Source organism: Acartia tonsa, chromosome 9 (genome assembly GCF_053477335.1).
Source record: "Acartia tonsa isolate MP-2025a chromosome 9, ASM5347733v1, whole genome shotgun sequence".
NCBI lineage: Eukaryota > Metazoa > Arthropoda > Copepoda > Calanoida > Acartiidae > Acartia > Acartia tonsa.
The window spans coordinates 34,857,093-34,876,136 of NC_137268.1; the positions used below are offsets into that span (position 1 = coordinate 34,857,093).

Genomic DNA, 19,044 nt, shown 5'->3' on the forward strand with positions numbered 1-19,044 from the left:
TTTTGTTTCATTGCAATATGGCGGAAGTTGCTTTGTGCGTTTCAAAGATTTACGTTTGGATCATTATGAAAATTATGATCAACTATGAAAATGAGTACATTTTTCTTTAAATGCATTTGTTTTGATTCTAAGTTGGCAACTTAGAATGCGAAATTGCCGTAAAATTGTTTATTGTCGCGGTATTTCTCATCTTAAAACATGAATATAAGAATAATAAGGCGATTTTAAAACCCATCTCTGTTCATGTGTGCACAATATTTTAGGTTTGGATTCATTTGACAGTTGCAAGATCGTCTTTGCTTCATTGATAGATGGTGGCCAAATACACTATTGACAATCTTCCCCATTTATTTTAATTTTAATGAAAGGTAGGATTAGGACATTGCAGGACGTTATCCTATTAGAATTTTTCTTTTCAATTTTCTAAGAGAATATTACCTGTATTGTTATATCCCTTGAGATCCCTGTAACGCTAAACTAAAGAGAAAAAAAATAGAGAAAATTTGTCTTATTTTTCAAGACACGACGACATTTACAATTAAAAATAAATAACGGCATTAGCACTTAATCAATAAACAAACGTAAAATACCAAATAATTTAATGAATTTAAGAGAAATTAAAGTTTATTAATAAGTTTCGTCTCAATATTGTGTTAAAATAAAAAATATCAGTTAAAGATAGTAAAAAGTTACGTAATATGCCATGTTTTAACTAAAATACAAGAAATTATGAAAGTTTTATCTAACATATGTTTTTTAACTTCCAGAATATCTTATTTTTTTTAAAATATAAGATGTACCTGAAACAAAATTTTCACTTATTAAACAGGTAAGTTTCTCTTTAATTTACAATCAATATTACCTATTAACAGTTCTTCCCAAGGGCGAGGCTGCCGTCCATAACACTTTAACGTCAGGCCGGTCCAACAAACCCAGAGGGTCAAATAAGGGGAGCCAACTCTCTCCTTTTTCGTCCAAAAACCCCTGTGTTATTAGGTTAAGGAACAGACAGCCAACTCTGTGATTGCACGATCTTTGGCTGGAAGTCCTAATTGTGCATGGTAATTGGTTGCGCCAAAACCCCCTACTCTTAACAATTAAATGTCGCGCACCTGACATAGCAGCAGCCAGTAGTAATCATTTAGTAATGGCGCGGTGTTGAGTCAAGATTCGAAATATATACTTAATTAAGTATACAATTTTAAAAATCATAATTAAATTTTATATTTAATTTCAGAGTAATTCTAGCTTCCAAAATTATAAGTCCTCCAAAACGAAATATAAACTTTCAAATACTGAATGCTTCCCAAATAAATCAGATGAATAATTTAGTTGAAGAACCAATAAAATCTTTTAGTATTAAGGTAACATTTGTTTTTAAAAGAAAAGTTAGTTACTTAACTCCTGTCCTAATGCAGAGCTTCTCTGTAAACTAAACAAAAATCAAATAAGTGGATAGTTTTCGAGATCTTGAGACACATTTAGCTCATTCAGTTCATAGACGAATATTTAAACAAATTTAAATTAAGTTTAGTTAATTTAAATTTGTTTTAAATAATTAATTTTTCTTAAGGAGTTGTCTGAAATAAATTTAAGTTCTGAACAAGGTTAGATAAATTTTTTTATACATAATTATTGTTCAAACAAGTACAATATCCCTCGTAATTTTCACATCAACAATTTTTTAATGAGATATCAATAATAATTTGTAAAACAAAATATATAAAATTGTTTCGAATAGTATTATCAAAGTTTGTTAAGCAAAAAGATTTAATTAAGTTGAGACCTGTGTTTGGTAATGGACAGGACAGAATAAAGTCATAGGTTAGCTAGGCTAATGGATATAGAACACGTGAATATTGTGAGATATTCTCGCATATACTGGTAAATGTTTCCTCCAGTTTTCTAGAACTCCTTCCCCCTCATTATGACCCCATCCCCTCCCCTAATCAAGGAGGAAAGTATTGACCAATATCTTATGACTATAATAGCACCCTAAATTAAGGACAAAAAAATCCCCTGTAACAGTAACCATGTATTTTATATTTATTGCTGGGCTTCTAAATTTAATAAATTCAAAAATATCAAAATTAGATAAAAATTTTGTCTTATATAATCGTAGATGTAATGTTATTGAAGCAAGAAATCAAGATAAGAACGAGCAAAATTTTAAACCAGCTACCAAATTATTTTAACTCAAGAATAAGGTAAATTAATACAAAACATATTAAGTAGGTTAAAGAAAAGTATGTCTACAAAAAGCACATTCAATGCAATATATATTATTTATCTAAGATCAACATTAAACTGTAATTAGTGGCATTCAATAGAGGGGTGTCCAACACTCTGTTAATATTGAAATTTTTAAGGCCTGTCATCCCCTTATTTCACCCCCTAATCGTTTTACACCACCCTTGAGAATCAATGTGCTAGCCACTGTCTGTAATAAAAGGATATTCAAAAAAAGCCTCTAGTCGCCATAAGTTATACATTCTGTCAGAATCTACATATGATCAATATTTTAGGGACGAGAGAAGTTACAAGTTCATAGAAGATTATTACCACATGAATTTAAAAGAATTGTTGGAAAGAAATGATCTACAAATATTTGGCCACATTGAGACTAGGTACGTAACAAAAGGTGGGAGGCGGAAGTGACACTTTTTGAAACCAAAACTAAAAGTCAAAGAAACTCAACTAAATAAAGAGTTACAGCTCTGAGATTTAACATGGCAGTTGCTTTAAAGAGGTATAATATGGAACTTTGAAGAAACGGCGGCTGAACCACTGATCCCGCCGAAAAACGCCGTTTCTCACAAATGCAAATATAAGGAACGACAGGAAAGTGGAAGGCTGCTAATGCAGGAGAAGAGAAGTGTGGTTTTACTAGAAGTATGAGGCCGGTCAATATATTGATTTTATTATTGACATGTTTTAAATATTTTATGTGTCAAGTGAAAATATAAGGGAAATTTTTATGAAAAAAATATTATCTTTTTTGACGAGAAAAGGCAAAACAAATTTCGGCAGTTTTCGGCGGGAACGGCGGTTCCACCTCCGTTTCTTCACAGTTCCATATTGTACCTCTATAAAGCAACTGCCATGTCAAATCTCAGAGCTGTAACTCTTTATTTAGTTGAGTTCCTTTAACTTTTAGTTTTGGTTTCAAAAAGTGTCACTTCCGCCCCCTCCCTTAAAAAAAGTAAAGACAACATCATGATGAGAGCAATTACATATGAATTTATTGAGATACAAATAACAAATCTTGAACAGAAAGTAGCAGCAAGTCTTAGAGTATATGTATATTCATTAGATTATGAAATGTTAACAAGACATTTAAGTTGTCAATCTCAAGTGAAAACAGAGTATATAAATTACCTCACTAGAATTCATATTTTAGCCCAACGTAATGGACGTACGGACAAAGAGAATTATAAAGTGTATGTATGTAACATTCAATAAATTTTTTTAAAGACTAGGTACATTATATTATTAGGACTGTTTAAAGTTTTTTCAAGTTGAAAGCATACATACCTAATATTTATAAGCATCCAAAAAAGCATGAAACATTTTATGCAAGAAATTATATAAAGTTTTGCTTGTCTGATTGTAACTATTGTATTTTTAGATTAGGTGGGACAACTGAGATGCTTTCAGATGCTATTCTTAACTCTTCTGTTGTGGAAAATAATGGTAAAAACATTTAATTATTTATAAATTCATAAAGATAAAACAAAAGAATTAGGTACCTAGGCATTTAGATCTTATTTTTATTTTTTTGAACTGTATTATATATTTTTAATAGCGAAGAAACTGTATATTTTACTTTAATAATTCTGCCCGTCAGTCCATAATGCTATAGGGGAAATGTGATTTTCTTGGCTGCTTGTTAGGATAGATTGCTTTTTTGTGTGTGAAGATACACCCTTCCAACTAAAATCCAGTATACAACTTACTTAGTTTGCCAGTCTGTCTGTCATACAATTTAACCATTATTTACAAATGTTTTTGTAATTTTTTATCAATGGTTTTTCTTCCTCACTTTTTTTGCTCTATGATATATAAAAAACTTTTTCAGTTTGTAAATTCATGCTTTTTTGTGCTTTGCTATTTATGGATATTGTCATCCTTGTTTAGATAATACAGCAATGATAGAAATAGGAATGAAAGAAATCTTTGCTAAAACCTTATCAGTAGAAGTTTTAGGTAAGAGTATAGATTAAATATTATCAGATAGTTTTTAGATTAAATACCATTCCATAATTGGAAAATCAATGACATTATCTGTATAAATTGTGATGTTATAAAAAAATCATTACGGGTAGTAATTACATAAACAGCTAAAAGTTATGACTTTTTTAGCTAAAACAAAACAAATAAGCAAAGGAAAAATTTAAGTATGAAGCAGCCATTAAAACAACAACAATAATTGAGGGTTTTTTTCAGGCGTTGACCATTGATTTTTACTTCTGAACCTAATAAGCAACAAAGTTCAGTCATATTACCTAAAACTTGAAAGAATATATAATATTATATTTTAGTAAGCTTGTTACATGGGTTACACAGCAGAAAGCCATATTTGAGACAAAAAGTTGACCTGGAAGATAATATAAAGACAGCTTACGACAATGCCAGATATTTGTGTGAACAACATTACCTCAGGTATTAACATTTGGCACCTGTACAATGTTTTATTCCTCTTCCCTAATCAACATAATTAATATGCTCTTTAATCTGCAACTTTTTTTGTGACATTTTAACTTATATCAATTGATTCATCTATACAGCAATTTAAAAGCAAAATATATGAAGATTTTAATTTTAAAAGTCATTTTGGCATCGGAAAAATAATTCTCAAATTGTTTAGTGCACCACAATTAGTAATAAATGGAAAAGCTGAAATTTGTTATTTTCCATCTCATCTCTATGTGACCTTCTTTGAATTATTAAAGAACAGCTTAAGGGCCAGGTAATTTTTTATTAAGGTTCTTTTTTTGAATAATTAAAAAAATCATTAAACAATAAGTAAATATATGATTATTTGAAAAACTCACACTCATATATATGTACTTATGACATTATATGATAATAAATACATGAATATATTCTAATTGAACAAAAATTACAAATCACTCAAAACTATTACATCAAGTACATGAAGAAAAAACAATCTTCTAATTGACATTTATAACATTATTAAATCTTCTAAAAGAAAATATTTTAATAATATTTTTTGTAATTTGACATGCATAACTAAAGTGATTAATTTTAAATTGATTTATTTTGAGACAAGCATAGGTGTTAATAGAATCATGATGAATTACCCAAACAATGGGTAAAATGTGAACTGAAACTCTATGTATGCAATCAAGAATAATACTTAAAGCTAATTTGAACAGTTTATTTTTGAACCTAACCAAGCAAATGTAGGCTATTGCTTGCAGCAATATGAATAAAACTAAAGACAACACATAATTATATGAATTACTCTTTTCTTTTACAATATATTTCCTCTTGGTTAATTTCCATTTGATTATAACATACACTTTTAGAATAAGTTCAACAAAAAGAACAATCAATAAAATTGTTCTACCAAGTGAAATGTTTGTAAAATTAAGTTTAGAAACATTAATATCTAGACTCCATATATCTTCCACTAAAGCTGTAAACACTTTGCCTGTGCATTTATGTCCATACACCATAATATGAACTATCACATAGACAAAAGAGAACATTATCTGAATCCAGCAAAGTGTTTTAGTTTTTGGTGTGTTAATGGCAATAAAAGTTGTTGGGGATAGAACTAGGATTATTTGGAAAAGAACAACTTGAGCCATGGCAAAGAAAGTTGCATGATACCAGTTGCTGGCATCTATTATTGTACACCAAATTTCTGGTCTATCTTCTGAGTTATTTTGTAATATTATTTTAGAAATTACCATACATGAATAAGATATTGAAGTTTTTATATCAGAGATTAGACACTTAAACATATGTTGGGTTCCAGGACAAACGCAGGAGTCTCAAACGTCGGAGTGGACAAACGCAGGAGTGTTAAAATATTAATGTAAGTTAATATTTCTATATAGGTTAGGTTAGGTTAAGATATGAATATACAAATAAGCCCCCCGCAGGGGTTAGGCATTTAAAGAACCTAAAATATGGTTTAAAATAGGTTAGGTTAAGTTAAGTGTCCACTCCTGCGTTTGTCCACTCCAACGTTTGTGATTCCTGCGTTTGTCATAGGACCCTTTTCAAGCTAATCTTTAATAGATGATAAGTGACTTCAATACACAATTAGGTACTAGAGTTACGCGGTCAATTTATTATTATTATTTTCTATTTCTACGGGTTTGTGATTATTCCATTTTCTAACTCATTAACAAAAAGTACTAACCTAAAACAAACTCTAATTGCAAAGTCTAACATATGGTCCTATGACAAACGCAGGAGTCACAAACGTCGGAGTGGACAAACGCAGGAGTGGACACTTAACCTAACCTAACCTATTTTAAACCACATTTTAGGTTTTTTAAATGCCAAACCCCTAATAATAATAATGATAAATTGACTGTGTAACTTTAGTATCTAATTGTGTATTGAAATCACTTATCGTAGGCAACCCCAAAAAATTTTCCATATTACTTCCCCCCCTAAATAAAAAAAAGCTTGGACGCCCCTGTTTACTCCTATAACTCAATTAATTCGGGAGACTACATCCTAAACACCATTAGCTGAGGGGCTGACAGTAAAATAAAGTATGTCAAATTTTTACTACAAAATAACTTTTTTGTTATTAATATCTTTTTTTATCTAATATTACTAAATAACCTATTAAATGTGGTAATGATTCTCCTAGCACACATCTCAAGATTGGAAATAAGGCTGCACGGGCCAGGGGCAGTGTAAAGGTTGCCAACAGGAGTTTGGTGCTGTAAGTCAGGATAGTTTTCTTCACTGTAGGTAAGGTGGCATAATACTGGTACAAAAGACAAAGACAGGAACCAGTGATCACTAAGATTTCAAAGTTTTGTTTATCATTCCATATTTAACACAGCTAGCCCAGGGCATGTACAGTCACAGATATACCTAAGCACAACAGAAAAACTAAATGACAGTGGTGTTTTGGGAAAGTATTTTAAGTATGAAAATACTCTTAGTCAAATTGCAGCTACCAGATTTTTTTTTAAAATATATTTTTTAAGGTTCCTTGTCTTTTTTAAAGTATCTATCAATGCCAAAAAAAACCTCACATTTACAGAATATTATTTTTTAAGTCCATAAAAAAATGTATAAAATCTTACATGTGTAGGGCTGAGTTACTTTTACTACATATGAAAATAAAAATGTGTGAAAAAAATAGTCAATTATTATTTGCGTATTTGTTACCGAATGAATCTAGTACGTAGATAAATAAAGTTGTTAACTTTTGTAAAATACTTCACAAAAATAAACATTTTAATATCAAAATTTGTTACATCATGAGGAAAATTGAAACCAGCAGCCAAAAAATTTTATTTTTAAAATTCATAGCAGGGAAGCTACAGCTATGATTTGACCAAGAGTGGTTTTAAAATCACAATACCATCCTAGAACACCCCTGCTGTTAAGTTTGTTTCTTGGGCTCAGATAAACCTGAAACCTGCCCTTAGAAAGCTATTTGAAAGAGGTAGAATTTCTGTTATCTCCAAAAAGATAATTATCATTCACAGTGAAGAATCTTATAGCTTAGGTCATTACTAGGTATTTTCTTTTTCTCTGTAATGCTTCTTTTAAATTATTTTTTTTGAGCTAAGGTTCTAAAAAGCTCTGCCGTTCAGGGTAAAAATGCCTTATCATTGCACGACAAGGAAAAAACTTAATTGTAAACTATGATAAACAAAATCGATTCCTGTGGTAATAAGAACGTGTACCATGCCAAAAATACTTGATGGAAGGGCAGGGTATGTTAAAGCATTTGTAGAGAGTAAAAGAACTAATATTCTTGACTGAAATGACATTTTAATCTGAAGAAATGAGAAAAGTGTTAAAGTTATCTTAGATAATTTCACCAAAGATATTTTATCAATTATGATTCAGCAACCCTTGGTATCTAAGGACTCTGAACGCAAAGGGATAAAAAAAGGACAAGAAAAATAGCAGAAAACCATCCAAGGCTTTAAATAAAAATAATAATAGCCAAGAGCCATGTGAAGCTTCCCGAAAAGGAGAACTCAGTCATTTCAGTAGTTATTGAAATCTTAAGCTTTAAACAAAAAAGCCTTACTACTTTATATAAATGGGAAATTCTCTTTCACTTCATGGTACAACGTGCTATAGAGAACGGAAAAAAATTTGTGTGAATTACTCTCTTTTTTATTTTTTGAAGCCTCTCTTAAACTATGTTTGATAAAAAAAACTTATTGATGCTATACAAAACATTTTTTTCAGTTCACTATAGGCTTCGTCCCAAGAGCTGAGGTGAAGAATGGTTCCCCAATATTCACTTTGGTGTGGAGAAAAGATTTTTTTCTCATAAGGCTTTGCCCAAGAAAGTTGTGAAGGAACAGACCGACATTCATTGTTAACATTTTAATATCGAGTTGGTTGTAAGTTAAACCAGAGAGATATAAATGATTAGATCTGAAACATACATAAATAAACTGATTAAAGTATTTTAGTTAAAGAAAAGAAAGTTTTAAGAAATTGAGTGGTTAACATTTTCTTTATAGATACTCATATAAATAAACATTACCTAAATATAAAAAGCAATGTGATACAATTAATGTATCAAAAATACTACCAGTTTGATATCTCTGAAAAAAATGACCCTATTTTTAACTGGGAAATTCACAAGGGTTATTAAGAATTTTAATGTACTTAATCTTTAGGTAATCCTTTATAATCTTTAATAGTTCAGATTATAAATTAAATGTATCTACAGAGATCTTAAGAGATAAGGCACTGGATGTAACTCATAATGATGAAAAAAAAATTATCGATTTTATAACTTAAAATTAATGGTTGAAAAATTTAAACACTGCTTGTTGGAAACTAATTAAGATTTGTAAAATGTAGCCAAAGTTTTTGAGCCAATGAATGAGAATAATATTTTACTTAAGCCTTGGAAACTAGTATGATTTACAGTCCACTGTCCCCTTTCTCTCTTAAATAATTAGTAAATTTTTGCCTAAGGATCGGGCTATCAAAACTGGCATTAATTTTATGATCTTTTTTTCAATATTCGCGGAAAATTTGTCTGTAATACAATACTATACATCAGTGTTTTGGAGCCGTTTAATTTTGATGCAGCTCCGGCTCTACGGAGCTGTATCTGGAAATACGGCTCCGGCTCCGACCTAAAATCAAGAAAACCTCGACATATTTTTTCTCCATTAAAAATATTTTTTATTTTTTACTTTTGAAGGTTTTAAAAGTTCAATATTTGATAAAAATGGACTTGAAAAACTTAAAAAGGGCAATTGCACATGACAAAACAGAGTTACCAAATTATAATTTATTAAAAAAATTACGGCTTCGGCTCCAGCAAAATATGGCGGCTCCACGGCTCCCGGCTCCGAAACACTGCTATACATGATTTTTCAGTATGGCTGAGAATCGGATTTAATACAGCGGATAATAATCGGTTTCGAAGCCATACTGGAAATCTAATTTTCAAAAATGAACTCCCTGACCCCTAAAACCCCTAATTTGCCGTATTTGGCATCAAAATCAACCAACATAAGGCTGAAAACGAATTGTTGATCAAAAAACGTGATTTGAGACCAGTGTGAATGATGGAAATATGTTTTTGTAGTGTCGAGTATCATGGAGAGGATTGTGAAAATATACCCAACATTGAAGCAGTGGTCACTTCTCATGATGAATGGATAACTATTAAACTCATTGACGCAGGTTTATATCAGAGATATAAAGGGATAAGACAATAACCGATATATTGATGTACATCATGCATCCTCAATGATGATAAACAAAATGACCCCTTCTGTGGATTAAAAATAGTGGTTAAAACGTTTGTACATTCAACTTAATAAATCTACCAATCAAAAAGAGACTTAAGAAACTATGGAAAAAAACAATAATAAAATGATTCTTATAAACTTTATTTATTAAGCTTTAATAGAAACCGTCTGATTTCACAATAGAAGATTTCTTTTGAAATATTTGCAATTAGATAAAAATTGTTTACACTTGATTTGACAAACTATTTGATATCATCCCTAGATCTGAAATTGAACCACCACAACCCCCCCCCCCCCCCCTCCACCTTCAACTTTAGAAATATCTGTTCCTATCCCCCATACAGTGAGCTTTAATCCTGTGTTGCCCTATCCTTTAGGATTCTAGTCTTACAGGCTTCCCCTACTCTTTACCTAACCTGAAATAATTTTCCAATTTACTTCTTTCCAAAAAGTTTCTTTGTCGTCTAGTTTTAGTCGTGTTGCTCTTATCAAAAAGTTAATCCTTATAAAGCTAACTGGATGAAAGGGCCTTACCACAAATCCTTTGTGTGTGGGGGGTGGGGGGGGGGGGGGATCTGAAGCAAATGACATAATGCCATAAATAAAATTATTGATCCTTCATTGTCGTAGGTGGTGGATATCATAATGGAGATGTTTCAGACCTATTCAAATTCTTTAAATCCAGTGCAATAATAAACAGGTTTATATACTTTTTATTTTACCATTTGTTTAGAAAGAGTAATATATTCTTTTTAAGAGCAAAGCATTAATACATATTGGAAAGTTCTCTCCGCCCGTAACGTATAGGTCTCATCGTTAATTTAGGCATGTTAATATTGTCATATCGATTTGAAACTTCGCATAATGATTTCTGTAATACTACAATTTAGAAGTCGTAGTAACTCTATAATCATTTTAAAACAATGATTAGAGCGAAATAATATATTATATAATATGCGGAATATTGCTATAAGCGTTTTTATCTATATCTATATGATAAAGTTTTAATTTGTAAGTATGCCAATTATAAGCACCATGTATTAAGTAATTTTGGGATGGATTTGAATAAAAAAAATTCGTTCATACAGCTAAATAATGTTGAATATAAAATACGTTGTTACATTTGTTATATGCGAGAATGTTTTCTCAAGGGTTGGTGGGGACATTGGACTGTTTTTTGCTGGTCCCCAAAGTTTTATAAACACGTTTTGTCCTTTGTTGGATTAAAAATTCTAAAAACTTAGGTAGTTACAAACTAGCAGTGTCCATTTATCCTTATATAATTTAGATTTACAGGATTTTTACAACTTGCAAATTTATTTCAGTATGAGCCTGTATCAAGGAGCCCATAGTTCACCAATGGCGGGATATGGATTTGGCTTAGGTAAGAAGGGGGTAGGGGGGGGGGTGGTACTGCACAATCTGTTTTTTTGTGGGCGACTTAGAATTTTATTAGATTAGATTTACTATCAGCAGGGGCCGTGATTCATCAAATTAATTCTTTTTGAAATTGTTGAACATTTGGATATCTTTGTGGCGAAATCTTAGCGTAAAACTTGTTTTATTCTGTAACACCAAAGTGAAGTGGGTAAGAAGAAAATTGAAAGTTTAAGCATTATTTTATTATTATCAGGATTTTTACTATTGTTTATTATTGATAAAAATTAAAAATGTACAGGATATATTTATGACATATAAAAAAGTTTAGATGTGAAATTAGCAAGAAATGTATGTATAATTGACAATTTTGGATGTTTAAATGCCTGTGTTAGATGTATATTTGTCAGCATACCTACGATATATAGCAAATTACTGTCGAATTAACATCCAGACAAACAATTTTGACAAAAATACATCCACTGTATTTCTGCCAGTTGCCGGAACGGCAACGTCCCACACACACATACAGACAACAATTTAATACTGATTTAATGTCAACAGTAAAGGATTTATCCAATAAGAGGGTCATGTTTTTCTCATAATTCCATAAAGTTGGCAGTTGGGTTGTAGTCAAATGTTCTTATTAAGTCAAACTGTTCTTAATTATGGACCATTTCATTTATATACATTTGGTTATAATTTAAGAATACTTTAACTTGATAGAGCATTTGACTACAACACAACAAATGCAGCACTTGTTCTGATACTGTATTTTTTTAGGCATTGTGAAAATCTACATGGAATATTTTGGTGGCTCAATCAATTTGTATAATTTAGAAGGAGGTGAATAAGCTGTATTATAAAGTAGTAAGGTTTTTGTCTGAAACAAATTCTCCAATTTAGGGTAACTTCAAAAATGTTCCGGGTTGGTTTTTGGCTATTAATGTATTGATTGTTTGGATTGTTTTAGGCTCTGTTCTACACTTCAAATACAGAGCCCCTTAGATGCTAGGGGCGTATCCGCTAGTTAATTTGTCTATAATGATCCAGTGTTTTTTTTTATAACCTAAGTTCTACAATATTACACAACATCAACCTTTCTTTTATTTGTCATTGAAATTCTAGTTCTAGCACTTTAATTACTATGCACGGGGCTAACCCTACCTTGCTAAACCTCCTAGTCTAGTTTAAGTTAATTAAAGAAATTGGTACAATCCCAAGCAGGTTCAATTTATGTTCATATTTTTTTAGCATTCTCAACAATTGACGCGAGTGGATTCAAACGAATAAAGACTATCTACCAAAAAAAAGTAGAAAAATGTGATTGATTTGGATAGGGGGCTGTTTTTCTAGGGAGATTTCTCATAAGGATTGAATTTAATCGCTCCTATTTATTTCAGGGTTATGTGCTGAGCTGAAATTTCATACAGATCCGGCGAAAGCTATAGAAAATTTAATCGGAATTTGATGTTGAAAAAAAATGTTGTTTGATGAAAGCAGGGAATAGGGATGGCCTATCTGAAGAAAAACTATCTTTGCGCAAGTTTAGAAGAAAGATTAAATTTTTTGTAGACCTTATTTGTATTTTAGACCCAATTACATTTTTTTCTTCAAGAGAATCTGTGATAAAATTTTGAATTGTTTTACTTTTTATAAAAATTTATCACTGACAAAATGTATAAATTTTCAGAGATAGAAATGCTTTTATGAATCAAATTCTGAATAAAAAATATTGAGGTAAATTCTTTTTAAAGTATTGATCATATTTTCAAAAATAACTGAATTGAGAGGGAGTAATCTTAAACACAAACAACCTTAGATAAAAATATAATTTACCATGTTTGTCCTTTTGATTTTGCACCAGTTAAAAAACTGCACTGATTTCTCTTGGGAGGGTGGTTTTAACTTCTATCAAATTAGTTATAAACCTTCCCAGAAGCTACACTGTATATCAGTTCAGGGGGTTAGCGAGATCCTTCGGTACAGACAGACACACAGACACAGATCCTGTTACTTTATATAAGGATAATCCTCCTATAACTTTTATACAAATTGAATTTTATGTATTGATTGTATTAAAAATATGGTTTAAATTTTGAAGTTCGGATTCATTAATTATACTCTTATTAATGACTCCACACAACTGGACACAAGTGTAAGGGATCTAAAGTAATAAGACTATAGCCGTGAAATTGATGTACATTTCCAATAATTCTATACAAAATTATCCCTTCTACAGATTACAATTAGGGGTTGAAATTTAATAAACAAACCATTAAAAGTTCCCGAAATTGTTAAGCTAACGAATAAGAAAATGTTTTTGTAAAACTTTGGGGACTAGTGTAATAAACAGCTCACTGTCCGTTCTCTCTTTGACCCACACCCATGGATACAATTGTACCTGTTTTTAGAAATGGCGTCGTGGCTAGCTCTGCAGGATCAAGAGAATCAAAAACATAAGGTAACCTCATTTGGATCATGGAAAGAAAACGAAGTAGCGAGTTTCGTCATATTTTCACAGTAGCTTTGATAGGTTATTTTAGGTTAGGTTAGGTTAGGTTAGGTTGGGTAAATGTTAGGTTTAGAGCCCCTCGCATTGTCTAAAAATAGGAGAAAAACTACTGTGAAAATACGACGAAACCCACTGCTTCGTTTTCTTTCCATGATCCCTTCTTTTTTAATTCCAGGGATTAAGAGATAGGCAACTAATTTGTCAAAAAAAAATTTAATCTTCTTTAAAATTAGATCAATTTATCGGCCATTGTCTTATCCCTTTAGATCCCTGATTTCTATGGAAAATAATATAATATCAAATGTTAATTTTATTTCTCAGTTAAAATCATTGTTTTTATAAAAAAAAGGTCAATTGTTCAATTATTGTATAATAATAAATACTTAAAGTAGTACGATTTCCAGATCGCACGAGTTCTTTTTTTCTGGGAAGCTTCGTATAAACACCATTAGGGTTTTAAGATATTTTTTTTGTTTAAAGTTTGGTCTTAGGATGGCTCTCGGCTATTTTTCTGCTCATCCTTTTTCCTTAGTATACTGAGACCCTAGATGCTAGGGGCTAATTCGCTAGTCCAATAATAGAAAGTAATACGTTTTTTTGTCGGAAACTAGATCTCTTAAACCGCAGGTCTGAGAAATTTTTTACTTCAGTGAGGCTTTATAAATGTATTTTCCTCAGCTCCTTTACCGGCCAGCCTCTACCAATAACGAAATTAATTCGGAAATAAATCACGAAACCTATACGTGTTTTTCAGCTGTCGTTGGGGGGCAACACATCGTAAAATTGACGACCTCTACATTTGCCCCCCAAATATTATTTTAGATTTATTTTGCTTGTTGGTTATACCTTATTCCTGCCTTTACCCTCCCCTAGAGGCTAGGAACGAAGCAATATGGTAGCCATAATCCTTATCATCTTATGTAAAAGTGAAAGGATGTCTTTTAGTCTATCGTTCTATTCGTCTGTGTGTTTTTAGCTAAGGATCTAGCTAACGCCTGAAGCGATAGGGCTCTCCTTTGCAGTGAAGCTTCTCATAGGTCCTGGAAGGGTTTATAATTATTTGTGGGTAGGGAAAAATTAAAAATTAATGTGTATTTGTCTATCAGTCTATTTGTGTGTGTGTGTGTAGCTAAGGATCTCGCTAACACCTGAAGCGATAGGGCTCTTCTATACAGTAAAGCTTCTCATAGGTCCTGGAGAGGTTTATAACTATTTGTGGTTAGGGAAAAATTACCACCCCCTTCAAAAAGGAAATATAGTCCTTTTTTATAGCTTAATTTAAAAGTAGATGGTCAGCTTTACAACTAGGATAATAGGTAAATACCTATTATAACAATTTTAATTTTTATGTAAAAAGTCTTAAAATATGACAACTTTTCCACTGTTCTTTTTTAAAACCTAATTTAAATGTGGAAGGTTGGCTTCACTCTTCCCCAAGTGCCCCTAGAGACCTCATGGGGGCGTAGCAGCTAGTACTAGAAAAATAAATATTAATTACAATTTGGAAGTTAGTGTCAAAAAATCTGCCATTTTCGTATATTTGATTTATCTGTAGAAATCTAGTGTATTTCAATTTCAAAAGTCCACCATAAACAAAGATGATATAGTGGACAAATAAACAAACGCCCATTATTTGTCATAAAGTAGCTGCGCTACTAAAACTATAATAGTTATTTCTTGCATCGTATTTTAAACAGCTTTCCGCGGAAATAAAATGTACAATTATAAGGATAAAGCCAGTTTTTTAGCCCCGAGATGCCAAATTCACAGGCTAAAAAAACTTGTTTTAATTTTATAATTGTACAGTTTTATAATCCTAGAAACTGGATTTAATACGATGCTAGCCATAGTTTTTTCGTATGGATGAGAACCGGTTTTAATCCACCGGATATTAATCGGTTTCGAATGAGAAATATTTATCAGGAATATGAAGTTTATGGTGACAGAGTAAAATGCCCGCTGTGTACAAAAACATTTTCTCAGAAATATCTGAGTAAGTACCTTTTCTTTTTCAAAGATTTTTTAAAAGTTAAGTTTTTCTATAGTTAGGGTCGGTCTTTTAGTCAATTTAGACATGTTAGAATTGCCCTTTTCATTTTAAACTTTCCATGTTAATTCCCATTTCAAGGTACCATTTAGGAAGCGTAGTACCTCTATAATTGTTACCAGAAAGTCCGTACGTCCATTCAAAACATGTTGAAAAATGTAAGTATGTTCTTAAACAGTATCCTGTATTATGCAGTTTTGCAACAAATTTACTTACAATTCTCATTGGACTTTTACTTTTATATTCTGCTTTCAGAGCTTTTGTGGATGTTGTCATCCTTGTTATATATATAATATTTGAGATTGTGCCGTTTAATTTTCATCACAATTAAACGGCACAATCTCAAATATCATATATTTAACTAACTATTTTAAGCTACAGAACTGTAAAAAAAAAGTTGTGCTTTGTATTGGGTTTTAAAAGTTGTATATCAGTTGATTCTTATTACTTTAGGTCAGGATAGGTTAGATTAGGTTGGGTACTGGGTAATGTTAACAATCCGTATCCGAATCCAGGATCCGGAATCCGCCTAATTTTTAGCCAATTTTGAAATCCGAATCCGCTTTTAAAAATATTGATAGATCCCGGAATCCGCCAAAAATAAGAATCCGGAATCCACCGGAATCCGCCTTTTTTTTGGACGGATTCTTGTAAGAATCCGAATCCTGTCCAAAAATTTGAAGGATTGTCATCCCTAGTAATGGGTAGACTCGTAGAGATTGGGCATATGAAAGGCACTTTTATTGAAAGCACCTTTTCTTTCTTTATAATTTTTTTCTGATTCAGTACCAAGGCACATCAGAATAGAACATGATAAGAAAATATCCACTTGTAATATCTGTGGAGCACTTGTCAGGAATCAAGATTTATATTTTGCTGAAATTATTGGCGGAAAAGTTAGGACACAGCTCATTTGTACAACCTTATCAGAAGTAACAGGATGTTTGTCTGTCTGTACCGAAGGATCTCGCTAACTGCTGAACCTTGTCAGGAATCAAGATTTACTTTTAAATAAGTTATAAATGTATGAAAAACTACAAGGTAAAATACTATGGATGGTAAATTGATGTAATGCATTTATTGGCGGAAAAGTTAGGACGCTGCTCATTTATACAACATAATTTAATATAAGTCCCTAAAGTTTTGAGCATACAAATGAAAGCACTCTGTTTAAAAAACTCGACAGGTATACATAATTAACAAATCAAATTTCCCCTCCCTTCTTCTTTTTTAATTTTTTGAGTAAACGTATGAAGGAATCTAAAGGGAAAAGACAATGGCATCCCAAATATTGATACACAAAATTACCCCTTCTGTAGATAACAATTAGTGGCTGAAACGTTTAGACACTAAACTCAATGAACCAACCAATTAAAATTAAATAAAAGTCCACAAAGTTGTTAAGCGAACAAATAAGAAAACTTTATTATAAAACATTGGGGACTATAGTGGAAAAAACAATGTTCCCTCCCTCCCTGAAATGTATGAATAAGGCTTGTAAAAAGTTTTTATCCCTGTCACATGACCCAACTTTTCAAAAAGAGAGAGGTCATTTTCTAGTAAATCCCGTAAAGGTGTGTGTTATAAGGCCTAAAAATAGTAGTAGAACGATAAGGTGCTATATATATTTGTATTCCCTATTGAAAAGAACAATAGGGAAATTTTTTTTTTTTTTGATAACCGTACCTGGAATATCTTTAAAAAATACGAAATTTTTATCAAACGCTTTGTTTGGCTCAAACTGACAAAAATTAAAAAAAAATATAATTATAATAATAATGTTTTCTATAGGTACAAGGTAAAGGTTAAGAACAATCTATACCATTAAACAAAGGAAGAAGTCATTCTTTACAGGTTGATTTATTATAATTATATTTTTTTTATTTGTGTCAGTTTGAGCCAAACAAAGCGTTTGATAGAAATTTCAAGATATTCCAGGTACAGTTATCAAAAAAAAAAAAAAAAATTTCTTCCCTATTGTTCTATTCAATAGGAAATACAAATATATAGAGCACCTTATCGTTCTACTACTATTTTTAGGCCTTATAACACACACCTTTACGGGATTTACTAGAAAATGACCTCCCTCTTAATTAAATAATAACTTGAAACAATACCAGAAACCTGCACACACATACAAGAACAAAACATGGAGTAGAGTCGCAGCTTAAATGTTCTATTTGTCTACAGGTTTCACATTCCAAAGCTTCTCTTAAGGATCACTATAGACAGGTATACTATTATTAAAAGAAAAAGCTTTTCTATGTTTATTTTGGGTCTGTTAATGCGTCCTTAAATAGCTATTAACATAATTTTAAAACACTTCCCCCTTTTTTCTAGGGGTGACTTCTCTTGGGAGGATGGTGGTACCCTCCCCCCCAAAAAATTAAAAACATTCCCGTACCTATAAGATGATACCCTGTAAATGAGAACCATATTGATTTGCGGTTAGCTAGATCCTTCGGTACAGACAAACCTCATGTTACTTTATTATTATTGTTTAGGAACATGGTGATATTTGTGTATCTAATAATATAGCTACAGAACTCCAGTATTCTGTCTGCAACATAATCATTATTGTTTAGGAACATGGTGATATTTGTTTATCCAATAATATAGCTACAGAACTCCAGTATTCTGTCTGCAACATAATTATTATTGTTTAGGAACATAGTAATATTTGTTTATCCAAAAATATAGCAACAGCTCCAGTATTCTGCCTGCAACATAATTATTATTGTTTAGTAACATGGTGATATTTGTATATCCAATAATATAGCTACAGAACTCCAGTATTCTGTATGCAACATAATTATTATTATTGTTTAGGAACATTGTGATATTTGTGTATCCAATAATATAGCTACAGAACTCCAGTATTCTGTCTGCAACATAATTATTATTGTTTAGAAACATGGTGATATTTGTTTATCCAAAAATATAGCTACAGCTCCAGTATTCTGCCTGCAACATAATTATTATTGTTTAGAAACATGGTGATATTTGTTTATCCAAAAATATAGCTACAGCTCCAGTATTCTGCCTGCAACATAATTATTATTGTTTAGAAACATGGTGATATTTGTTTATCCAATAATATAGCTACAGAACTCCAGTATTCTGTATGCAACATAATAATTATT

At 31.3% G+C, this 19,044-nt stretch overlaps 2 protein-coding genes across 2 annotated transcripts in view; both read left to right on the forward strand.

Moving 5' to 3' along the window:
- The first annotated feature begins 706 nt into the window (after positions 1–706).
- Positions 707–13,033, forward strand: LOC145327662 (pyruvate dehydrogenase (acetyl-transferring) kinase, mitochondrial-like). The gene is made up of 14 exons (XM_080171204.1): positions 707–829; positions 1,238–1,364; positions 1,574–1,607; positions 2,123–2,207; positions 2,526–2,627; positions 3,629–3,693; positions 4,138–4,206; positions 4,542–4,662; positions 4,868–4,969; positions 9,797–9,894; positions 10,593–10,662; positions 11,288–11,346; positions 12,123–12,185; positions 12,743–13,033. Exons 1-14 carry the CDS (start codon positions 750–752, stop codon positions 12,808–12,810), a joined length of 1,143 nt encoding a protein of 380 aa, XP_080027330.1. The 5' UTR covers positions 707–749; the 3' UTR covers positions 12,811–13,033.
- Positions 13,031–19,044, forward strand: part of LOC145327660 (uncharacterized) — a 34,643-nt gene continuing 28,629 nt past the window's right edge. Inside the window, exons 1-5 of the mRNA XM_080171202.1 lie at positions 13,031–13,079; positions 13,754–13,803; positions 15,778–15,847; positions 16,688–16,754; positions 18,019–18,133. Of these exons, the coding sequence (XP_080027328.1) occupies positions 13,756–13,803; positions 15,778–15,847; positions 16,688–16,754; positions 18,019–18,133 (300 nt within the window). The 5' untranslated portion in view covers positions 13,031–13,079; positions 13,754–13,755. The remainder of the gene's footprint in view (positions 13,080–13,753; positions 13,804–15,777; positions 15,848–16,687; positions 16,755–18,018; positions 18,134–19,044) is intronic.